The sequence below is a fragment of the Takifugu flavidus genome, chromosome 20 (assembly GCF_003711565.1).
Source record: "Takifugu flavidus isolate HTHZ2018 chromosome 20, ASM371156v2, whole genome shotgun sequence".
NCBI lineage: Eukaryota > Metazoa > Chordata > Actinopteri > Tetraodontiformes > Tetraodontidae > Takifugu > Takifugu flavidus.
In genome coordinates this window covers 4,045,867-4,064,541 of record NC_079539.1, presented here as the reverse complement: position 1 = coordinate 4,064,541, position 18,675 = coordinate 4,045,867, and the positions used below count along the sequence as shown (strand labels likewise).

General features: G+C 46.0%; 1 protein-coding gene across 2 annotated transcripts in view; it reads left to right on the top strand.

Moving 5' to 3' along the window:
- Positions 1-9,960, top strand: part of fibcd1b (fibrinogen C domain containing 1b) — a 65,988-nt gene extending 56,028 nt beyond the window's left edge. For both annotated transcript variants that reach the window (XM_057018540.1, XM_057018539.1), the window contains 2 exons: positions 4,987-5,166; positions 6,713-9,960. In XM_057018540.1, coding sequence (XP_056874520.1) covers positions 4,987-5,166; positions 6,713-6,978 — 446 coding nt within the window. In that variant the 3' untranslated portion in view covers positions 6,979-9,960. The remainder of the gene's footprint in view (positions 1-4,986; positions 5,167-6,712) is intronic.
- The last annotated feature ends 8,715 nt before the right edge of the window (positions 9,961-18,675 follow it).

Below are 18,675 nucleotides of genomic sequence, written 5' to 3'. Positions count from 1 at the left end.
TCAACGGGGTAGACCTACTTTGACAGGCGGGGAAAAGGGCAAATCCAAGTGAGTGCTAATGTTTGCTACGTTAGCCGCAGCTGACAGCTCGGATTGAAGCATAACGACACATAATTTATATGCCTAACATCATCGCACATTAGCTACATGTAGGGAGTACAGCACCATTTGCAGATCCTTTTAGATGTTTTAAACTCTGAGCCTACTCTATATGTATATGGAGCATGTGTACATACTGGCATGTGCAATATAAAATGGTTTGGTTGTGTGACAGCAAGATCATTTTAAAAATCCACAAAACGATTAATTGATGAACTATGCAATGCAATACGCATGTATTAGGAGCCAGATGTACATAAAGAGGAGTTGCGAGTCAGCAAAAAAGTGCCTCTTATCTGTAATGCACAGCTCCGTCAGATTTTTTTCCACTTATTCAGAACCCCACACACATTTAAAGGGAACAATGTGTATTAATGATATGCTGCATAATCTGTCGGTCTTCAAAGATAAAGCATGGGGGGCCTTAGAGCCATAATGAGGCTGCTTTGGGCAAAGTGAGCAAACATTCCCAGGATCATTATTAGCAACTTAGCCCGCATCTGGGGAACAGAGGAGTCTTCTTCTGAGCAAACAGCACTGAGGAGCTCAGCCGGGCGCTCTTTAAACGAATACAGTTCAGTCAAGCCTCTGATGGATTTGCTCCAACTCAGTCAACTGCAGGGTTCTTCTGGGTGCCTGCCTGAAAATCTGCCAGTGAAAAAAAAAGCAAGGCCCGCACGCTCTTTCCCTCCTGATCCGTGAAACTGCTGCCATCTTAGCGTGCCGCCACGGATAGCGCAGATGTGAATAGGGAGTGGGCAAAGGCTAAAGGATCTCCACTCGCTCGCTCTCTCTGTTTGTCTGAGGAGGCTCTCATGAAGGGCTTATACATCAAAGCATGTGGAAGGAAAAAATGCCTTTAAAGTATCTTTAATCAAAGCATTAACTCCCCGCAGCAGGCTGAAAGTAAAAAAAAATAAAAGGATTCCAGGAAAAAATGAGGGTCTTAAACGGGTATTTTTAAGAGAGAACTCGTCAAAGGTTTCGTTTTTTGTCCCGCTAAATGTCACAAGCGGCTCTGGGTGGGGGCAGGAAGCCAGACCTTTCGGCACACACCTGAGCGCTTCTATCTTCGAACAACAAAGGCGTCAAACGATAGCGAGCTGTATCTCCGGATCGCTCAAAAGCAGCCGGACCCCCCAGGGTGGGGGCAAAGGCCGCTGCCTCCGTTCTCATGGCGATGAAAACGGCCCATCACAAGATCAAGGGAGTGAGCAGGGAAGGGCTGGAGAGTGCTCCTCCTTTCTTCTTTTTCCAAGAAAACAGTCAGTCCCCCCCCCTTTAGTGGGAGGAAAGATGAATAATTAACATGGAGAAATGTCACAAGAGGCAGAGGGAAGTGTAACCATCTCTGTTGGGTTCAGAGAGCTGTTTTTTTATTATTTTCCTCTGAGCCCCGCAGAGCTGAGATTGGGAGCACAAACTGTCCCTTAAAAGCATGCGATACGTTCCCTCTACATACTTTTCGAATAAAAAACGAATGAATCATTAATATTCGGGCCTTTTAGCGGTAATGTAGAGACGTCTCAAAATACGTCTTGTACATTGTTAATCTTGTCATGATGCCAGGCTCATTAGACGTTTTTTAAGTGTCAAAGGATTTTAAGCTCAGCCAAATGTGACACCCACATTTCCCCGGGGATTATTAGCTAGGCCCTGTTTTCTGGGAGTTTTCCTCATTTGGACAGAGGATGTTTACCAGACAGGATATGCAACACTATGTTCGAGTCTACAGCCAAGCACATTGGAGAATTCACAAGATATAACATGCATCGACCAACAAGGGACGCACGCTACAACCAAGGTCAGGGACAGATCCTGATAATCCAGGGACGTTGAGACAACCAGGAATTTGTGGCAGATTTGCGGAGTGTACAACAACCGGAATGCACAGTCTTCAGGTCAGCTTCAGAATGTGGGCCCCCAAAGCTGAATCCCTTTGAGCTGCCCAGATGCAAACTCTGCTGCATCTGATACAAACGCGATCAAGCAAAGTCTTAATTCTGTGGTTTGTCATGCATGTTGATGTGGGAACAAAGATGGGATGGGAAGCAGTGAGAGAGATGAAGGATCCAGCGCTGGAGACAGCAGAAGGGAAGAATCGAGGTCCCCAACAGGTCTTTGTGCAGCGGCTCCATGTCTAGGTTTCCTTATACTCCCAGTTTTCAAATCCACTTGGAACTAAAATATGCAGTTAATACACATAACATAACACATACATACAGGACTTCAGAAGAGTCACAACCACCTTAATGAGCTTGGCTTTAATAGGCCATGTTTGGAGCCTTTATTGCGTAATCCTCATCCTAACACAAACAGTTATTTTCCAAACTCATCACGTCGCTCTATGGGGGGTTTGGATGCCTCTTAAAGCCCCTGAGAGCTCTATAGAGCCCGAGCTTGATACTATAAATGCACATTTCTCCTTTCTGGCTACTGCAGCCGCTACTGTAGTGAAGGCTGTAATGATATGATGATGATGATGATGATGATGATGATGATGATGATGATGATGATGATGATGATGATGAGGATCATTCGCGGTGATTCAGTCGATGTTTTCATCCCAACACATCGCTCACCAAAAGCACCGACGATCCCGCCAGTCCTCTTTATTTATCTTCTTTTAGGAACAGAACTTCCTTTTGTGGTTTGGAGGGAGAAGATTTAAACCGTTTGTTTATTCGAGGCGTTAGAAATGCACATTGGCTGTGTCGGAAGAAAATTACAGCCAGAAGGCACCATCTCAGGGGGGGTCTTACGGGTTTGTTGTAGTTGATTATGAGTAGTAGCCTCCAGTGAGGTGGCGTTTAATACGCCAGACACTTTCGTCAGGGATGACGCTGCCTCTGGACGTGATATAAAGCAGGAACACCTTATTTCAGTCTAAAGTTCACAGGAGAACGGCCATTTTTTCCCTCTGAAAAGCTTCCTTTTAATTGAAAGCAATCCAGAAACGAGGCGTTTTTCCTCAGTGGAGCAATCAGCAAGTAAATGATGAAGCAAAACACCTCGGAACCCTCCCCCGTATTAGAAGACATTAGGAACACACACAATAGCGTTCTGTGAACAGAAAGTTACACCTGTGCTGTTAGACTTTCGGCAAAGAAGTCTCGTTTGTTGTTCCGCTCATCTTTCCCCCTTAATTATTCTGAATTCTAGTCTTCCTGAGATTCTCTGGGGCTTTAATTAGAGACTAAATTAAAGTTATGTAAATGCTGAACTGCAGCAGTCTTTAAATAGAGACGAGTTGCATCTGGTATTTTATTTTCTTTATCCTTGTAATTCCTGAAAGAGAGGAGAAAATACATCGTTTGAAGTGTTGGGATCACTGCGGGGGGACTTTTCTCCGAGGGGGTTTGTTTTTGATTGATGCTCCGAAGGCTGTGACACAAAACTCCTGCAACTTTTCTCTTTTTTTCCCAGTCTCCGACTATCAAAAATTTGCCCCGTCGTCACAGTTTCCGGTGTGAACATCAACGCGTGGAGCGGATTAGCATGCATGAAGCTACCCTCGCCTTTGCATAATGGCGGACTCTTGACCTCCATTTTTTCCAATGCAGTGTGAAAATGGTGGTGATGAGAACAATCTCCCAATGGGCAGGATTAAATCTGAACTGAGCGCCTGGGCTGCAGCTTGGATTATTAATACTGAGATGCTCTGTTAGCCATCAAATTACTTCAGACCTCATATATTAATCTAATAAAATCACAACAGATTCAGTAAAGTAACCTTGTAGAGAGACGTCAGTGTCTCAAAATCCTCCCTCGACGTGGCCTGTGGCACATTTACAGCTGCTGTATTCCAGCCAGTCCTGGAAAAGTCTCCTTTGCAGCGTTGAGCCAGTTTTTGTTGGCGGATTCTGGAGCGTTTGAATTCTACCATGTGGCGCTCCCAGATGTGGTCGGTGCAGGAGTCACAGCGAGGGTGCGACACACGGGTCGAACGTAGGGTGGATTTGCATGGATCGGTGGAGCCGCAACGTCAGGAATTCCCACAGGGACAAGCTTTCAGACAGTTGTCAGGACACGGACAAGCGGATTGTCGGAACGCTCGGCTGTGACAGTGAAGTGTCAGCAAACAGTGAATGGAGTCTTGAGGCAAAGTTCGATGGAGTCTGTCTTCCTGCGGTGGGTTTGCTGTGGGGATGGGGGGGGCAACAGTCCCTCCTGCTTCTCGCTCTCTGCAAGCAGCTTTGATCAAGCTTATAGTGGGAAAGTTGCTCTGGGAGGAACCGTCACTCCTACACACCAGGGGGGCGCGGAAGGATGCATCTGAAAGCAGTTTTTTTCCCTCCCGGTGCTTTCTGTCATGCAGATGGTGCTGAGGGTGTTGAAGAATAATTAAATGATTGGTTTGGGGAGGTGAGCTCAAACATGCGTATAATATGAATGTGTTTATCGACATTAGCATCATCATAATGATCTGGTGAAAACAACGACTGGAGCAGTCTGTCTACGCTGTTATCTAAAGTCAGTGGTTTCGATCATTTAGGGGAAAATGTAAACGGGCTGCAACTTTTTTTTTAATCCAAGCTAAACTAGCTGGCAGGGGCCAACGCAATTATCAAGATGGAAAGGCACAAATGGAGAAATAAGGGGGTAGGAATAGCAGATGGAAGGAGGAGAAGGACGGGAGCAGGGAATGGAAACACCAACACACTGGGATCACAGAAGGAGCCGTCCAATTATTGAACATTTCAAGCAGTTTTCCTGGTTTGTAGGTAATAAAGGACATCAAATGTCAGCTGAGATCTAACAGCAGTCACCTCTGGTCACCTCTAGCTTGAAGGCTACATTATTCGTGTTGGCATGTGGCTGTTTGAATGTAAATGTTGATTTTTTTTTAATAGTATTTTTCCCTCTCGTATTTTTTGTCCTCTGCAGGACTCAAGCAGATCCACGCCCTCTCTGTCCAAGGCAACTACGAACTTCGCATTGACCTGGAAGACTTTGAAAACAGCACTGCGTATGCCCAGTACGGAACCTTCGGGGTGGGGCTCTTCTCAGTGGACCCTGATGATGATGGATACCCTTTGACTGTGGGAGACTATTCTGGCAATGCAGGTATGCATAAAAACTGCAAAAAAGTCCCTCATTTTGCCATTTTTAAGAGATTTCCACACTAGTCTGCTTATTAATGCCAGATGCCGCCTTCAGCTAAATGATAGGATAATATTTCCATTATGCAGTCGGTGTCTGAGGGTATGTGAGCGCCTCTATTCCCCAACTAGCCCGAACCAGCGAGCGTGACACGTTGATTAAATTAGCACCATTTTAATTGTTCTTTCTGACCTGCAGCAACAAAGAATAAAAGGGAACAAAAATGAATCCCTGCTGTTGAAATCAAAAGGAACCTGTGGGTAGTAAGGAATCAGGAAAAACAGACAAGACAGGGGTGCACCAGAGGCCGCCAAGAGGTCCTCTTTTCGCCTTCCCTCCAGCCATTACCTGTCCCTGTAATCATCAGCATTTATGTGGACTGGCTGTTTGCTGATTGGATGACAGGTGCTACTTAGGTTGTGGAATCATAATGGGCATCAGATTAGGGTGTTAGCCACCAAGGTGACATCCAGCCTTTTAAAAAATGCTTCTTTTTTTTTTGTTAATTCTACAGCATGGCACCATCATTACAGTGTTGCCCTCTTCGCTCTCTCAGACATCTCGTTGTCAAGGAACACACCACGTTTATCAGGCATGCCTGTCAAATTATCACTTCCACAGCCTGGTTACCACGGTAATCTCAAACGGAGAAAAGAGTGGAGCAGAATGAGAGTCATTGAGGCTGGACGACCACATCCTGGGCAATTAAGTTGTTTTCTTCCCGCTCGATGCCTTGATGAAGCGTCGGCCGTCACCTGATGGCTGTGGAGTGCTTCTTAATTCTGCTCTCAGCTTCAAATAAGACAAAGACGCCCAAAATAAAATAACAATGGAAGGGAAGTGATGTTGAAATTACTGGAATTTGTCGTAGATTTGCAGTTCCCAAATACATCCAGAGCGCTTCAGCAAAGGTCACAGTTGTTGAACCCAAGACCCGAAGTGGTTTTTTTGCCATCACTGCAGAACAGGAAGAGTGCTGAAGAGGCTCATGGGAAATAAAACAGCAAAGCAGACACATAAAATTCTCCCAACACCACCGGCTGGTCACAGCTCTGCTTTTATGTGTGGCGTCTCTGCAGGGGGTCTCATTGACTATTACACTTCAACACTTTGGTACCAGTTTTGTAAAAAGTACCGAAAAGATGAAAGTTCCACAAAGCATGTGAAAGAGAAGGAGAAGAAAAGGTCACCGCATGAGTAAAACTCCATCACACCTCCAGAAATCCAGATAATTATAAGAAGTTCTTTTGAATGACGCATTCTGCTTTCATTCGGCCCCGTCCCTCCCGAGCCCTGTTCCATTTTGAAGTTTATCACATGCAGATTTGTCTAATTATTGGTTTCACAGTGTCTGATCCAAGAATATATTTGTGGGAGGCACAGAGGAGTCGTTACTTCCTTTTTTTCCCCTTGTCTCGCCGTTTGTTGCATGAAAGGGAGGCTTGTTTATTTATCCTTTGAACCTTTAAACCAGGACGGTGCGTTTTTGTCTTTTTGTCCCGCCCTTCAGGTGACTCTCTGTTGAAGCATAACGGGATGAAGTTTACCACCAAAGACCGGGACAACGACCACTCGGAGAACAACTGTGCCTCCTTCTACCACGGCGCCTGGTGGTACCGCAACTGCCACACGTCCAACCTGAACGGCCAGTACCTGCGTGGGCAGCACACCTCCTACGCGGACGGCATCGAGTGGTCCTCCTGGACCGGCTGGCAGTACTCGCTCAAGTTTTCCGAGATGAAGATTCGGCCCACTCGTGATCTGGAAAACAAATGAGTCTGCTTTTGTTTTGTTCTTGCTAGCTGACATTCTGGTCTCGTCTTGTTCCTTCACCCAAACATTCCACTCTGACCTTCGTGGCTTTTCCCCAGATGATCTTATTTTGGCTCCTCTTCTTATATTACTACATTCAAGCCTACATTATCCATCTCCCTGACCCCTTTTTTTCCACTGAAAATATATTTTTTTGAGTATTTAGTTCATAAAAACAGCACAGCAGCGTTCCGATCCGGCGGTCAACGTACCAGCTTTACTAAGCCCAACAAGAGAGGCCCAAAAAGTCTGCCACAGGACAAGGCAATGTTGATGTTCTCCGACCTCTGACATGCTATTTAAATGGTGGTTCAGTCCCTTTGCCCATTTCTGGGACTGTGCCCGGAGGGGCTTGTTCCAAATATAAGAGATTTCACGAAATTTAAACAGAAGAATTTCAAGACGAGAGGAAAACCGTAGTGGGGGTAGACTGTCGCTCAATCTCCAATCAGGCCGCGGACACGGTTGAAGGATGGCAGCAGGAGGGTTGCGGGGAAAAATAGCAGCGACTTAATGTGAATTAAAGATGAGACACAGAAAAGAAGAAGAAGTAGTTGACAAGTGGAAAAAAAAACAAGATCAAAATGAGGAAGCGAAGAGACACAGTGGATCTCATTCATTTGGTTCGGGCCATTAGGGGGCATATTGGGCGTTTTGTCTGAACTGCTTGCCAGCTGAGCACAGGCCAACTGATTCAGCACTCACAGATGGTAACCCAGCACTTTTGTGTTGTGTGTGTGTTGTGTGTGTATGTGTGTGTGTGTGTGCACATCTGTGTCTACACCAGAGAGGCACAGACATGAGTTCTGTTATACTATCCATTCCTGTCACAAGTTCGGTGGAGCGTCCGTCACAGTGCTGAGCACCTCCGGAACGGACTGGACGTGCGGCGTGCGCAGATTCCCTCTGTCATGTGTGTTCATGTCATTTGGAGGGAGGAGGAAACAGTTTAGTGGAGGCCAACGAAAATGCGAAATGAGGAATGAATCAACTGCGTTGCCGCCATCAGGTCTGCTGTCGGACACTTTGGCCAAGCCCTCCCAGTCCTGAGACCCCAATCCTCGTTCCAGTTGTTTCTAATGATTCCTGTCACATCTGAGGGTGAGATGGTGTAAAATATGCTTTGATGTTTTCAATCCCAGTCTTTTCCTCGGGAGCAGATGCTCCCAAATGTGGTTTGGCTGGAAGAAAAATTGCCTAAAGCAAAGGAAAAAAATAAATAAATAAATGTGATGAATAAACACAGCCGACATGCTAGAATGGTCCGAAAATAGTGTTGCGATTTTTAATTTCTGTCCCCCTCCTTAAGTTAATGAACCGATCCTTTGCTCTTTGATCTTCGTTTGACGCCCTGAAAGCTTTAAAAGACTGTAGATTTTACTGTACAGTGTGTCTGACTTTTAGAGCATGTGACGCTGTTTTCCTGCTACGACCACACACGAAGCACATGGACGGCATCCGCTTAAAAAAGGACATTTACGGATATTTTTCCCCCACTTTTCCCTCTCCTGAAAGACAGTTGGAAGTGGCCCCGGGGCTCCTTTCTCCACAGGTCAGGGAAGAGCTGAAGTAAGCACACGCAGATCTGCAGCACAAACGGATGCACAGTGACGCCCACATGACTCCTTTTCACTTGTGCTGCTTTTTTTTTTTGAGGGGGGCGGGGGTGGCCCAGGCTGGCAGCAGGTCTCTGTGTGGCGCCAGCGAATGCTCTCGACGGCGTTTTTCTGTCCCCGCCGGTGCTCGGTAGGATCTCCTGCAGCTCGGATGGACTCTGCGGCGCCTCAGTGCCGCCACCTCCCCTCAGCATCAAAGCTCGGAGGGGTGCGGAGAGCGAGGGCGGAAGCTGAAAATGCACAAAAACAACCAGGACTGCGGCGGTGCATGTGTGCATGCTCAGCGTCTGCGTGTAAAAAGGCTGTACATGCACATGCTGTAGGAACGAGGGCGCCTCTACGGGACCTGAAAGGTCATGTGACACTCCTCGCTATCCCCCAGATGTTTGTGTTGAAAACAGAGAGATTTACATCGTAGTGAACTCTTACTTCGTGTAATTGTGAGCCCATGGAGTGAACGCCACCTATTGGTACCGTGTTGAAATGCGCTCGTACTTTGGAAACCTTCACTCCTTCACTCATGAACATTGTGGTCACTGTACATGGTATTGCCCCTCGTTGATTGAGTAAATGTAAAGACCAGTATTGTTTGCCATCAGTTCTGTGCTAGGTTTTTTTGCGTTTTTCCTTTTTCCCTTTCGGGGTCACAGGGGAGCTAATCCCAGCTGCATATGGGCGAAGGCCGGAAACATCCCTGGGTGAATCGCCAGCTCATCACAGGGCCCTCTGAGCATTTCGGGGTGGGGTACCTTGCTCATGGGTACCTTGGTGGTGCTCTGAGGGTGTCCTGACACCTCCCCCTACTACCACAACACCATCCACGTTTTGTCTGTTATGGGCCTTGAAGCAAGCCAGACTGAGCTCCCACCTGTATGTTTTTGTTTGCTTAAGAGTTCTGAAAGGAGAAAAGAGTGAAATCAGAGGCTCTAACCGTTCCCGGTTTTCCCACTCGTTACAACATATCGCCCTCTTGGTGTCCCTGTCGGCGCCCGATCCCTTTCTCTTTTTTTCCTGTGTTCCTCTTTAATTGCCTTAGCCTCTGCTGCCAATTCCCAGCTCACTCCACAGGTCTTAAATCCACCTTTATCTTGCAGCTCCTGACTCAGACAGGTTATTGCTCTGCATCCCTTTATTCCTCCGTCCCACATCGGTCCCTCCGTCTCTCCCCTCTGTGCTCTTACATCCCTCCATTCTTTCAGCTCCAGCGCCAAACTAACCCCCTTTTTCTTTTCTTTTTATGTGAAGTACTATAGATCGTTTCGCTGAATCTTGATACTGTGTTTTAATGTTCATGTCAACATTTAATAAACATTCACATTTTATAAATGGCCATTCTTCTCCCCGCGCTTGTTTACCACGTAGCACTGTAAACATCATTTGTAGCAGTCTCACCTGGACAGACAACAGCGGAGCGCACATTACTGTTAGCTTAGCATGAATAACGACTGTGCGTTACCTCCAGCAAGGAAACAGCTTTGTCATCCCTCAGTTGCTCGCAGAGCACAACGAAGGAAATAAACAAACGAGACCCCGGTCAGCAGAGACTTCAGCATTTCAGGAGTTATATCAACCGCTCAGATCTTGAATTTTAATCTAATTAAAGGGGGACCTTCAGGCCTTGGTGGATGCTAGCGCTGCTTGGCTACCTCCGGTGGTTAAAGACAAGCAGAAAACCAAAATAAGGTGGAATCTACAGTTCTGCAGGGACTTTGTCACTTGGAGCAAATGATAAAAAATTACAATATTAGTTGGCTGATATCGAGGATACAAGGGGAAGAGGAAATTAATTCTTAATGAGTTTTCTTAAAATTTGTGTGTATCTCCACATCCACAAATAAGATTTCTCAGTAATTGGCGGCTGTTAAATGTTCAAAGCCTTCAAAACTAATTTGATGGGCATATTTAAATCTAATATTTACCATTTATTTATTACCCTTTTAATTGGAGTGCAGCACCGCAGCAGCAAATAATAAAGTTTTATTTCTTTTCTTGCGTGGTCATGTGACCAAAAAGACAGACTTTGAGTATCAGTTTTTTTTATTCGTGGGTAGTTTCAGTGAAGTGAAAACTAATTTCACCAAAATATGACGCATCATATGCATTTTTCATTTCTCTCTGTTCTGGCCTCAGGTTGGCTTTTAATTTCCCATCACTGCCTGCTCCACGCACATCCCACACACACACGCGTGCGCACACACACACACGCGCGCACACACACACCCTGGATCCTCACAGCTAAAAAACTCATTCCAAAACTTTTCTTCCTGCAGTCATGACTGACAGATTTATTCAGACATTTGATTCTTATCTTTCACTAATGTTTCCCAGCACTCAAGGACACTGATGAGAGGCCCCATAAATGGCTTCAGTGCAACTATTCCACCGAAGTCTCCCGAGTCCCCACAATAAACTTCAACTGGTGCTGGTGACATTTTAAGTGTCGCGTAGGGAAAACGGCCAATCTGTGACTACTAATTGCTTTGAAGCAACAACTTGTGATGTGAAAAGTGCAACGCTGCAGAGTGATGCCGAGAAGGCAGCGAATGACCAGCTGCCTTTCTTGCTAGTCCTAGCTCCAGAGTCCAGAACCGGCACCATATCTGAAGTTACACTGAGGTGAAATCAAACCTGCCTGGGGGGGGAGCTAAAGAGCTGGCTCCTGTTCATTTCTGTTCTGCAGCGCACAACAAAATGAAGGAAGCAGAGCAACAGTGTTAGGATGAGAGGTTGAAACATCAGCTCCTGAGTCTGGACACGTCGACTCATAGTTGTATACTGGTTTAATACCAGTGAAAAGGAATGAGATGAATTTATCAGCATCTACTGGACGTGGTACCGGTTCACTGAAGCTCTGATCCTGTTTCTCCTTATCTGATGTGGCTCGTAAATTGGCTCTAATACAAATAAGATGGATTGTTGTTGCCTCGGGTTCCCCTGTGGACCCTGGGGGTGGGGGCCACTGACATTGTTTTAATCTTGGCATCAACATAAAATATATATTTAATCAGAAATTTAGTGAAGTCAGACGGTAAAATCACACGCAGCTTTTGGATTTTGAAGGCTGCAAAACTCTTTTGAACGACCAGGTCTGTTGCTCCCAATCGACCGTCCCTCCAATCAGCTGCAGCCCCGCTGGGGAAATCTTCCTCGCAGCCTCTTCCTCATCCCTATCCACTTAATTCTTGTGTCCATAAGCCATGATGCATTGGCAGCTGCACGCCGCTAATCAGGGCCTAATTACACTGCAGACATGGGTTTGTGAGGAACGGGAAATTACTGGAGGTTCAGGCGTGGAAAAAACTGTAGAAAGCTGCATTGTGGTTTAAAATGGTTGTCTAACCTAAAGAGCGAAGGTATTAAAAATGGAGAAATGGAGCAGATTCACCCGCAAAAGTCGGGAATTTGAACTCAAGCTTGACGAGAGCTTTAATTACAGTGTCACCTGTTGCGTTCAGGACATGTTGGAACACAACTGTTCCCAATTATATTGATGGGGGGGGGGTCCAGAGCTACTGTCTTTTAAAGGACAACAGTTTATGTTGACGTCACAGAGACGGACACTCGTCACCCTCATTAGCAGATGAGCTCTTTGATTAGACATTGGTTATTGTTGGGGGGGGGGGCTGAGGTGTAGAAGATTCTCAAAGGTTTGGCTGCCTCTTAAGGTACCTAACAGAAGCATGAATGAACCACCCCAGAGTTTACCGCTCATCTAAGCAGCAGTCACCATTTTTAACGTGGGATTGGGAATTTCAGAGAGTCTTTTAGGATAGTTTATTAGAAACTTCAGGAGGGGCCCCGAGTGCTCAGAGACAGAGGGATGAGTAGACTCAGCATGGTTCCTCACTGAATTTTAGACATAAGTAGGATTCTGTTGTCAACTCTCTGTCCCGCTCTGTCAGCTATCTGTTCAGACACCTTTATTTAGTCGTTAATTGTCAACTTTACTTTTATTGACAGGGGAAATGCAGATCTTCTCACAGGCATCTGCGTCTCTCTTGTCGGCTTCACACCAACCGTCATGGAATGTGGTTGATGTCATATAAAATCCTAAACTGGGATTTCATGAGCAATAAAGATTGCAAATATAAAGATATCAGCCTCCCCTGACAGCGGCGTGCTGTGCTGTACATTAACTCTGAACTCTTTTACCGTTGGAGACACTCAGTGATTGAAGAAACCGGCTCGGTTCATGTTTGAAGTGTTGGTATATTTAAAATCCTGGAGAAGGTAATCAACCGCATTTCCTGTTGTTTCCTGTCAGAAGTGCCGATGGAGCTGGTGGAAATATCGTTTAGATTTACGGTCATACAGGCCAGTAGTCCCTCACATGTTGCTGCGTCTTTCCATGTTTAATAAATAAAATCCAAACCAAAACTGAAGGATTTCATCAAAGGGCCGGCACCCCTTTCAAAGCAAAGTTTCCTAATCTCTTTATTTGTTGCTGCGTTTCTCCATCTCGACTGTTTCATAAGTAAACACAGACTGTGTCCATAATTGAGGTTTATGAAAACACTTTTACGCAAACAACACTTTCCGACACGCTCTCTCCACACTTGCCTCTTCAACAGGGACAAACCCCTACATCCAAACCAAACACCCATTAAGGAAGCAAATTAAGGAAGACAACCACAAACTCATAAGAAGAAACCCCATTTAATCCATCCCATATATCATATATATGCAGAATTGTCTCACTTTGTGCACATTTCTTTGATATTTTGTTTCAATAAGTCCAACTCGTGTAGCTCAATGTTATATATCTGCCTCTCTGTGCTAGCATTCTGCTTCCTGGTGGGAAACAACCACAAAATGCAGATACAGATTGTTTTTCTGTTTCTAATGTGATGATATAAGTGGACATTGGTGTTCATTTCTCCGGGCTCCTTTATCGGAGGGCTTTTATTTCTTTTCGACGCATAACGTTGCATTTAGATGCATCTAACACAAAAGCCGAGCATCACCAGTGACCCCTCACACACGATCCAGGGGCCGGTAGCTAAGCAGATCCCCATGAGAGCCTCTAATGGAAGGGTGGCTTTGGCAAACATGCTTTTATTGGAATGACAAAAGAGTCTTGTTTAGGCCTCCAAATGAAAAGGGTGAGTCAGTACTTTCTGATATTTATTTGCTAACTAGCATAAGATGTGTTAATTGTTTCTGTGTCACATGTACAACATGCACAAAGATAGCCTTTTACAGTCAAAGCTTTTATCCTTTTATATCCCTGGTTTCCATTTATTCATGTGCTCTTTTTGGTCTTCCTGTCCATCCCCATCAGTTTGTATGTGTGTTTCATTATTGACATCATTATTTGTTGAATGTTGGCCAGGAAAGACAGATTTTTCAACCAAATGTTAACCCCCGCCCCCCCCAAATAAAAGAAAAACACAAAACAGGTGTAAATAACACAGCTGCATGCTGGAGACATACAGTATGTGTCCACATTAAACCTCACAAATACTGTCAGAAGACAAGACACAAACAACAGGGTTTAAACAAATGGGTTTAAATTGGGGGGGGGGGGGTGATGAGACACGGGTGAAACACATGAGGGTAATTAGGGTGAGAAACAAGAGCTCACAAATACTGACAAAAACAGTGAAAACCACTGAAATCAGAGCACATTTGACACATCTGGAAGCAGCTGACGGCTGATATTTGTCCAGCAATGTTAAAAAGCAGAGAACCAAATGTGGTCCAGTTCTGCTCACCCCAGAAATCACTGCAGACGAGGTGCTCGGCCCAGCCAGCAGCCCCGTCAGCAGCTTCCTGTTCTCCACAAAAGCCAAATTGGCCGGTCCTGAAATGAAATTCACCGGTGGGTGTACACATTGATTTCTGCTGAGTGGTGTGGACCGCAGATGCAGAGGAGAAGTTTACTTTCATCTTTTTTAAAGGGGGGGTGTGGGATGAAAGGAAGGAAAGGTGCTTCAGTGTGCATGCTAATTCTGTGATTGAAGCGACGCAGGTCTGGTGGTCACGGGTCACATCAGAGTCCCCAGGAGACCACCAGCACTGCAGCGGGAGAAGATCCCAGCGGGGTCCTCTGGGAGCTCCAGATCCAATATTGCGGCTGACAGACGCTACGAGAGGTAACCGAGAACCTGCTTATTACTGGTGACACCATGGAAACGAGAGCAGGAGCTGCAGGAGGGCCCAGGGGAGTGGGGTTCCTGTGACGAGCTTTTCTTCAAATTATGCAAAGCGCTTAAAGGAAGACACGAGGAGGTCTGCTCCTCGTTAAGGGGTGGCCAAATAATGCTGGAGGGCAAAGACGAGTCAGGATTCCGTTGAGAAGCTCAGTGATATATATGTTCTGAATGCTCTATAGGAAACCATGCAGGAGCAAGCAGGAGGTCAGGAGATCAGGACACACATATTTCCTGTTTCCCTCCAGCTGAATCTGCCATCAACAAAAGAAACATTAACCACCATAAATGTTCCTTCGAGGGAAACGAGGACGTAGGCCACGGACCCAGGGCCGGGTTCTTCAGATGGTCCAGGCTGACAGAACAAAACAAGAAATAGATAGAAAGACTAGGACATTACTGCTGCTTGATTTGATATTATAATGACTTTTTCTTTTGCAGGAAAGACTTGTTTGCTTTTATTTATTCGTTCATTTTTACATAAGGGCATCCTGCCAGTTAGCATGCTGGGAAGTCTCTGGCACGGTGATTCTTTTTACTTCTTTATCATCCATCACATTCTCCAATGGGTAAAAAAGAATCCATTGTGTTCTGTTTACAACGTTCTCAGAAACATTCATAAGCAATCAGGACGTTAAGTTTCAAGGAAGACAGATGTGGTAAACATCAGACCGGATGCAACCTTTGGTGACAGCAACACGATCCAGCCTTGACCCACGTTTTTCAACCATCTGGTCCTGCAGTTTAGCTGCTCCGGCTAGTTGGGAAAATTGAATAGAGTTGATTTCTCCAGCAGGGAAAGCAATGGGGGACGTGCTGTTGGTGTCCCCGTGTTCTTCTGCTGCGGCTGAGGAATGGCGAGGGCTAGCGCCCTGCAGCTGCCGCCACAAACTTCAGCTTTGCAACTGATTCAATTTGTCCCAAAACGAAGACTTTGTTTGAAATGTCACACAGGGAGCAGCAGTCTGCAAAGACACTTCCAGACATCTGAACTCCAAATGACAGTTCTCACAGCTGGATTTCACCAAACACTTTACGGCTATGGGCTCCACATTATTATTTGTTTTCACACTTTTGCATCATTTACAATTAGAAATATGATAAATTAAACAAAATTAGCTACAATTAGAAAGAGTGAAACTTTCAAATTACTTGCACAAGCTTCCTCTTGGGACAATATAGTAATATGTATGTTATTATTCCCACTTAATAAAAGAGGTAAAGAAAGGCCGCCATCCTGTCACAGTCCCACAATGCAATTCTTTCTCCCTTTCCCTCGGTCTTTCTTTGCAGTGGCTTTAGGTGATGACCAAAGGGGCCAAACAGCAGATAAACAGCAGAAAATGTGTTTTCCTCCCAGCGATAAGGTGGAGAACACAGATTTCCTGATATTCAGATCTCAGATGCAAGCCTATGCTACACCCAATATATAATCTAGCCTGCTGAGGTGTGTGTGTGTGTGTTGGGGGGGGGGGGGGACTATCTGATAAAGCTGTCACAGAACTGTGAATTCAGGGGCAGGCCTGGCCCAGAGGGAGCCCGCGAGACTCCAGAGGGGTTATAGATGAAGCCTGAGCCGCTCATATCAGTTCGCCACCAAAAACAACGAAAAAAAGAAGCAGGACGTCAATGTGGTGTTCAGGTGTGAGGGTTTCTGCAGGATTTGGAGAACATTGACATACAAGCCTCGTTACAACATGTCCAGTGTCGCATTGGAGACAAAGATTTCCTGGTACATTTCTTAAAAACTCTTCCTGATGCTGAAGAAATAGAAGTGAAACAAGCTGTTTCCTGCTGGGATTCAGGGGTTTTTACTCATTCTGCTACGTGAGCTAATGGAGCTGGTGGCATCGGGAGAAAACGTGCTCGGGTGTAGAGACCTTGCTGTAATTTAACTCGTATTGCCACAAAGTGCATCATTCTCTCGGTGAGCAAGCGCTTGAAAAGGTGCGGGATGTCTGATCGCAGCCGCCTCGATTATGTGATCCCACATGGGATGTTTTTCTCTGTTGACTGCGAGGCTCCCTGGAGGCGTCTCTCAGTCTTGTAGGAACTCTGTCTTCTAATGTCGGCGTACCGAGGTGCTGCTGAGGTTCCCCCCTCTCAGGAGAGGGCAGGTGACGGACATCCCTGTCCTGCCTCAGCTCTTCTTCGCTCTGTGTATTCAGAGGCTTTTACAGGATCTGTTGGGCCTCTGCTTTGTCATGTCTCATCAGAACCAGCATGTGGTGGATCCTCTCCTGTGAATACACCTCTCTGCTGGTGTTTTAGCTTGGATACACTCGTAGCCGTGCACGTGACTCAAGCAAAAATGGCCTCTATGATCTTCTACCGCATGTGTCCTCCTTCAGTATTGTTTTTGTCCTCCCATCCATGTAGAGGAAGGGATGCAACAATTAAACAGCCTCCAGGACCATAAAAGCTGAGACATTTTAACGTGCACCAGGAGCGTGAGACAAATGCAGTTTGGACTGGTGTCACCGAGCTTACGCAACCTTCTGTCCTGCACCGACACACAGGCCACAGGCTTAAAAATGCGGTGAAAAGAGAGATTGAATGTGAGCAGACTTGTTGAAGCTTCAGTTCTTCAGAGAGCGTTTGTGACGGGGGAGCGCCGCTGTGCTTCCGGGGCCTGAGCTTTATTATTTTTTTCGTCACACCTGAACTAAAAGTGACTCCAGCCCTTTCTTGTAGCGGCCTCCTCGTCTGTTTTGAAGGAGCTGCTGTTTAATGTTCCACATCAGTGTCTTCTTTTCCCGTGCACATGCCTCCACACACCTCCTCTCGCCTCAAGGCACCTCCGCATGGGCTCCAGCAGGCGCAGCGCTGCACGGCAAAGCTCAACGACGTTGCGTTCAAAAGGAAAAGCAAATGACAGATAAGCGTGGTGATTTTATTTATGCCCTTCCTGTCCCCGACACTGCTAATGATAGCTGTGAGGGCTCACGTTAGCTGTGAGGGCTGGAATGGCAACACTGGCCAAGAGCCTCGAATCTAACAAGTTGTGCTCCAGCAGTGTGGCTGAGGCTGCTGGGTGCAGGTCAGGAAAGGTTCACGTAGTCCGCACAGCAGCACAGCAAAGACTAAAGATTCCAGGTCATGCTCCAGTCATGCTTCATGCAGCACGCCGGAGGAGTCATGTGGAGTTTAGCAGCCCGCCCGTGTGCACTTCTGCAGGTTAGCACTTCTTTAACACTCTTATTTCTCTCTTTGAGGGAATGAACACGGGATACTGAAGCTTAGCAGCAAACACTGATAGTTGAGAGGTCAAACGCAACGACGACTCCAAAAGCTGCCGCAAAGCGGCTTGTTCCAGCGAGGGATTTTTGCTAGATTGATTTAGAAACCGACGTTTCTATCTTTGATGCTCCGGTGTCAGTGCTAAAGTCTGTCATTTGTGTAGTGTGTGTGTGTGTGTGGGGGGGTCTCAGTTTCATTCCATATCCAATCACATTTGATTATTCATTTAAGTGTAGGAGGCTGGATGGCACGACTGCATCAAGGGGCAATTTTATTTTTCAGATTTCTCCTGAAATTGGATACACTCGCCGCGTCGCTGAACTTATTTTCAATATTGACATGTTTGCTCTTAAAGGTGATTGAACTGAATGAACCTAGTGGGCTGCGGGAGCTTGCGTAGCCCGGTTTGAAGCCTTGGCCTCAGATGTGAGGCTGGAGTTTAATGCATACGGTTTCATACAGAAGTCTGACCTGAGGCCAGAGAGCCGCAATAAGGCAGAAAATCTAATATGGTGGCACGGGCTGTCCCACCGGGATCAGCTCGGTCAGACAGAGGAGTTAGGTGTGTGTTTCGCTCTTGTCAGTTTCTCCTCTTTTTCACACTGTACATGAGGATTACACAAGCAAGCTAACGCGCACACGCGCTGTGAGTC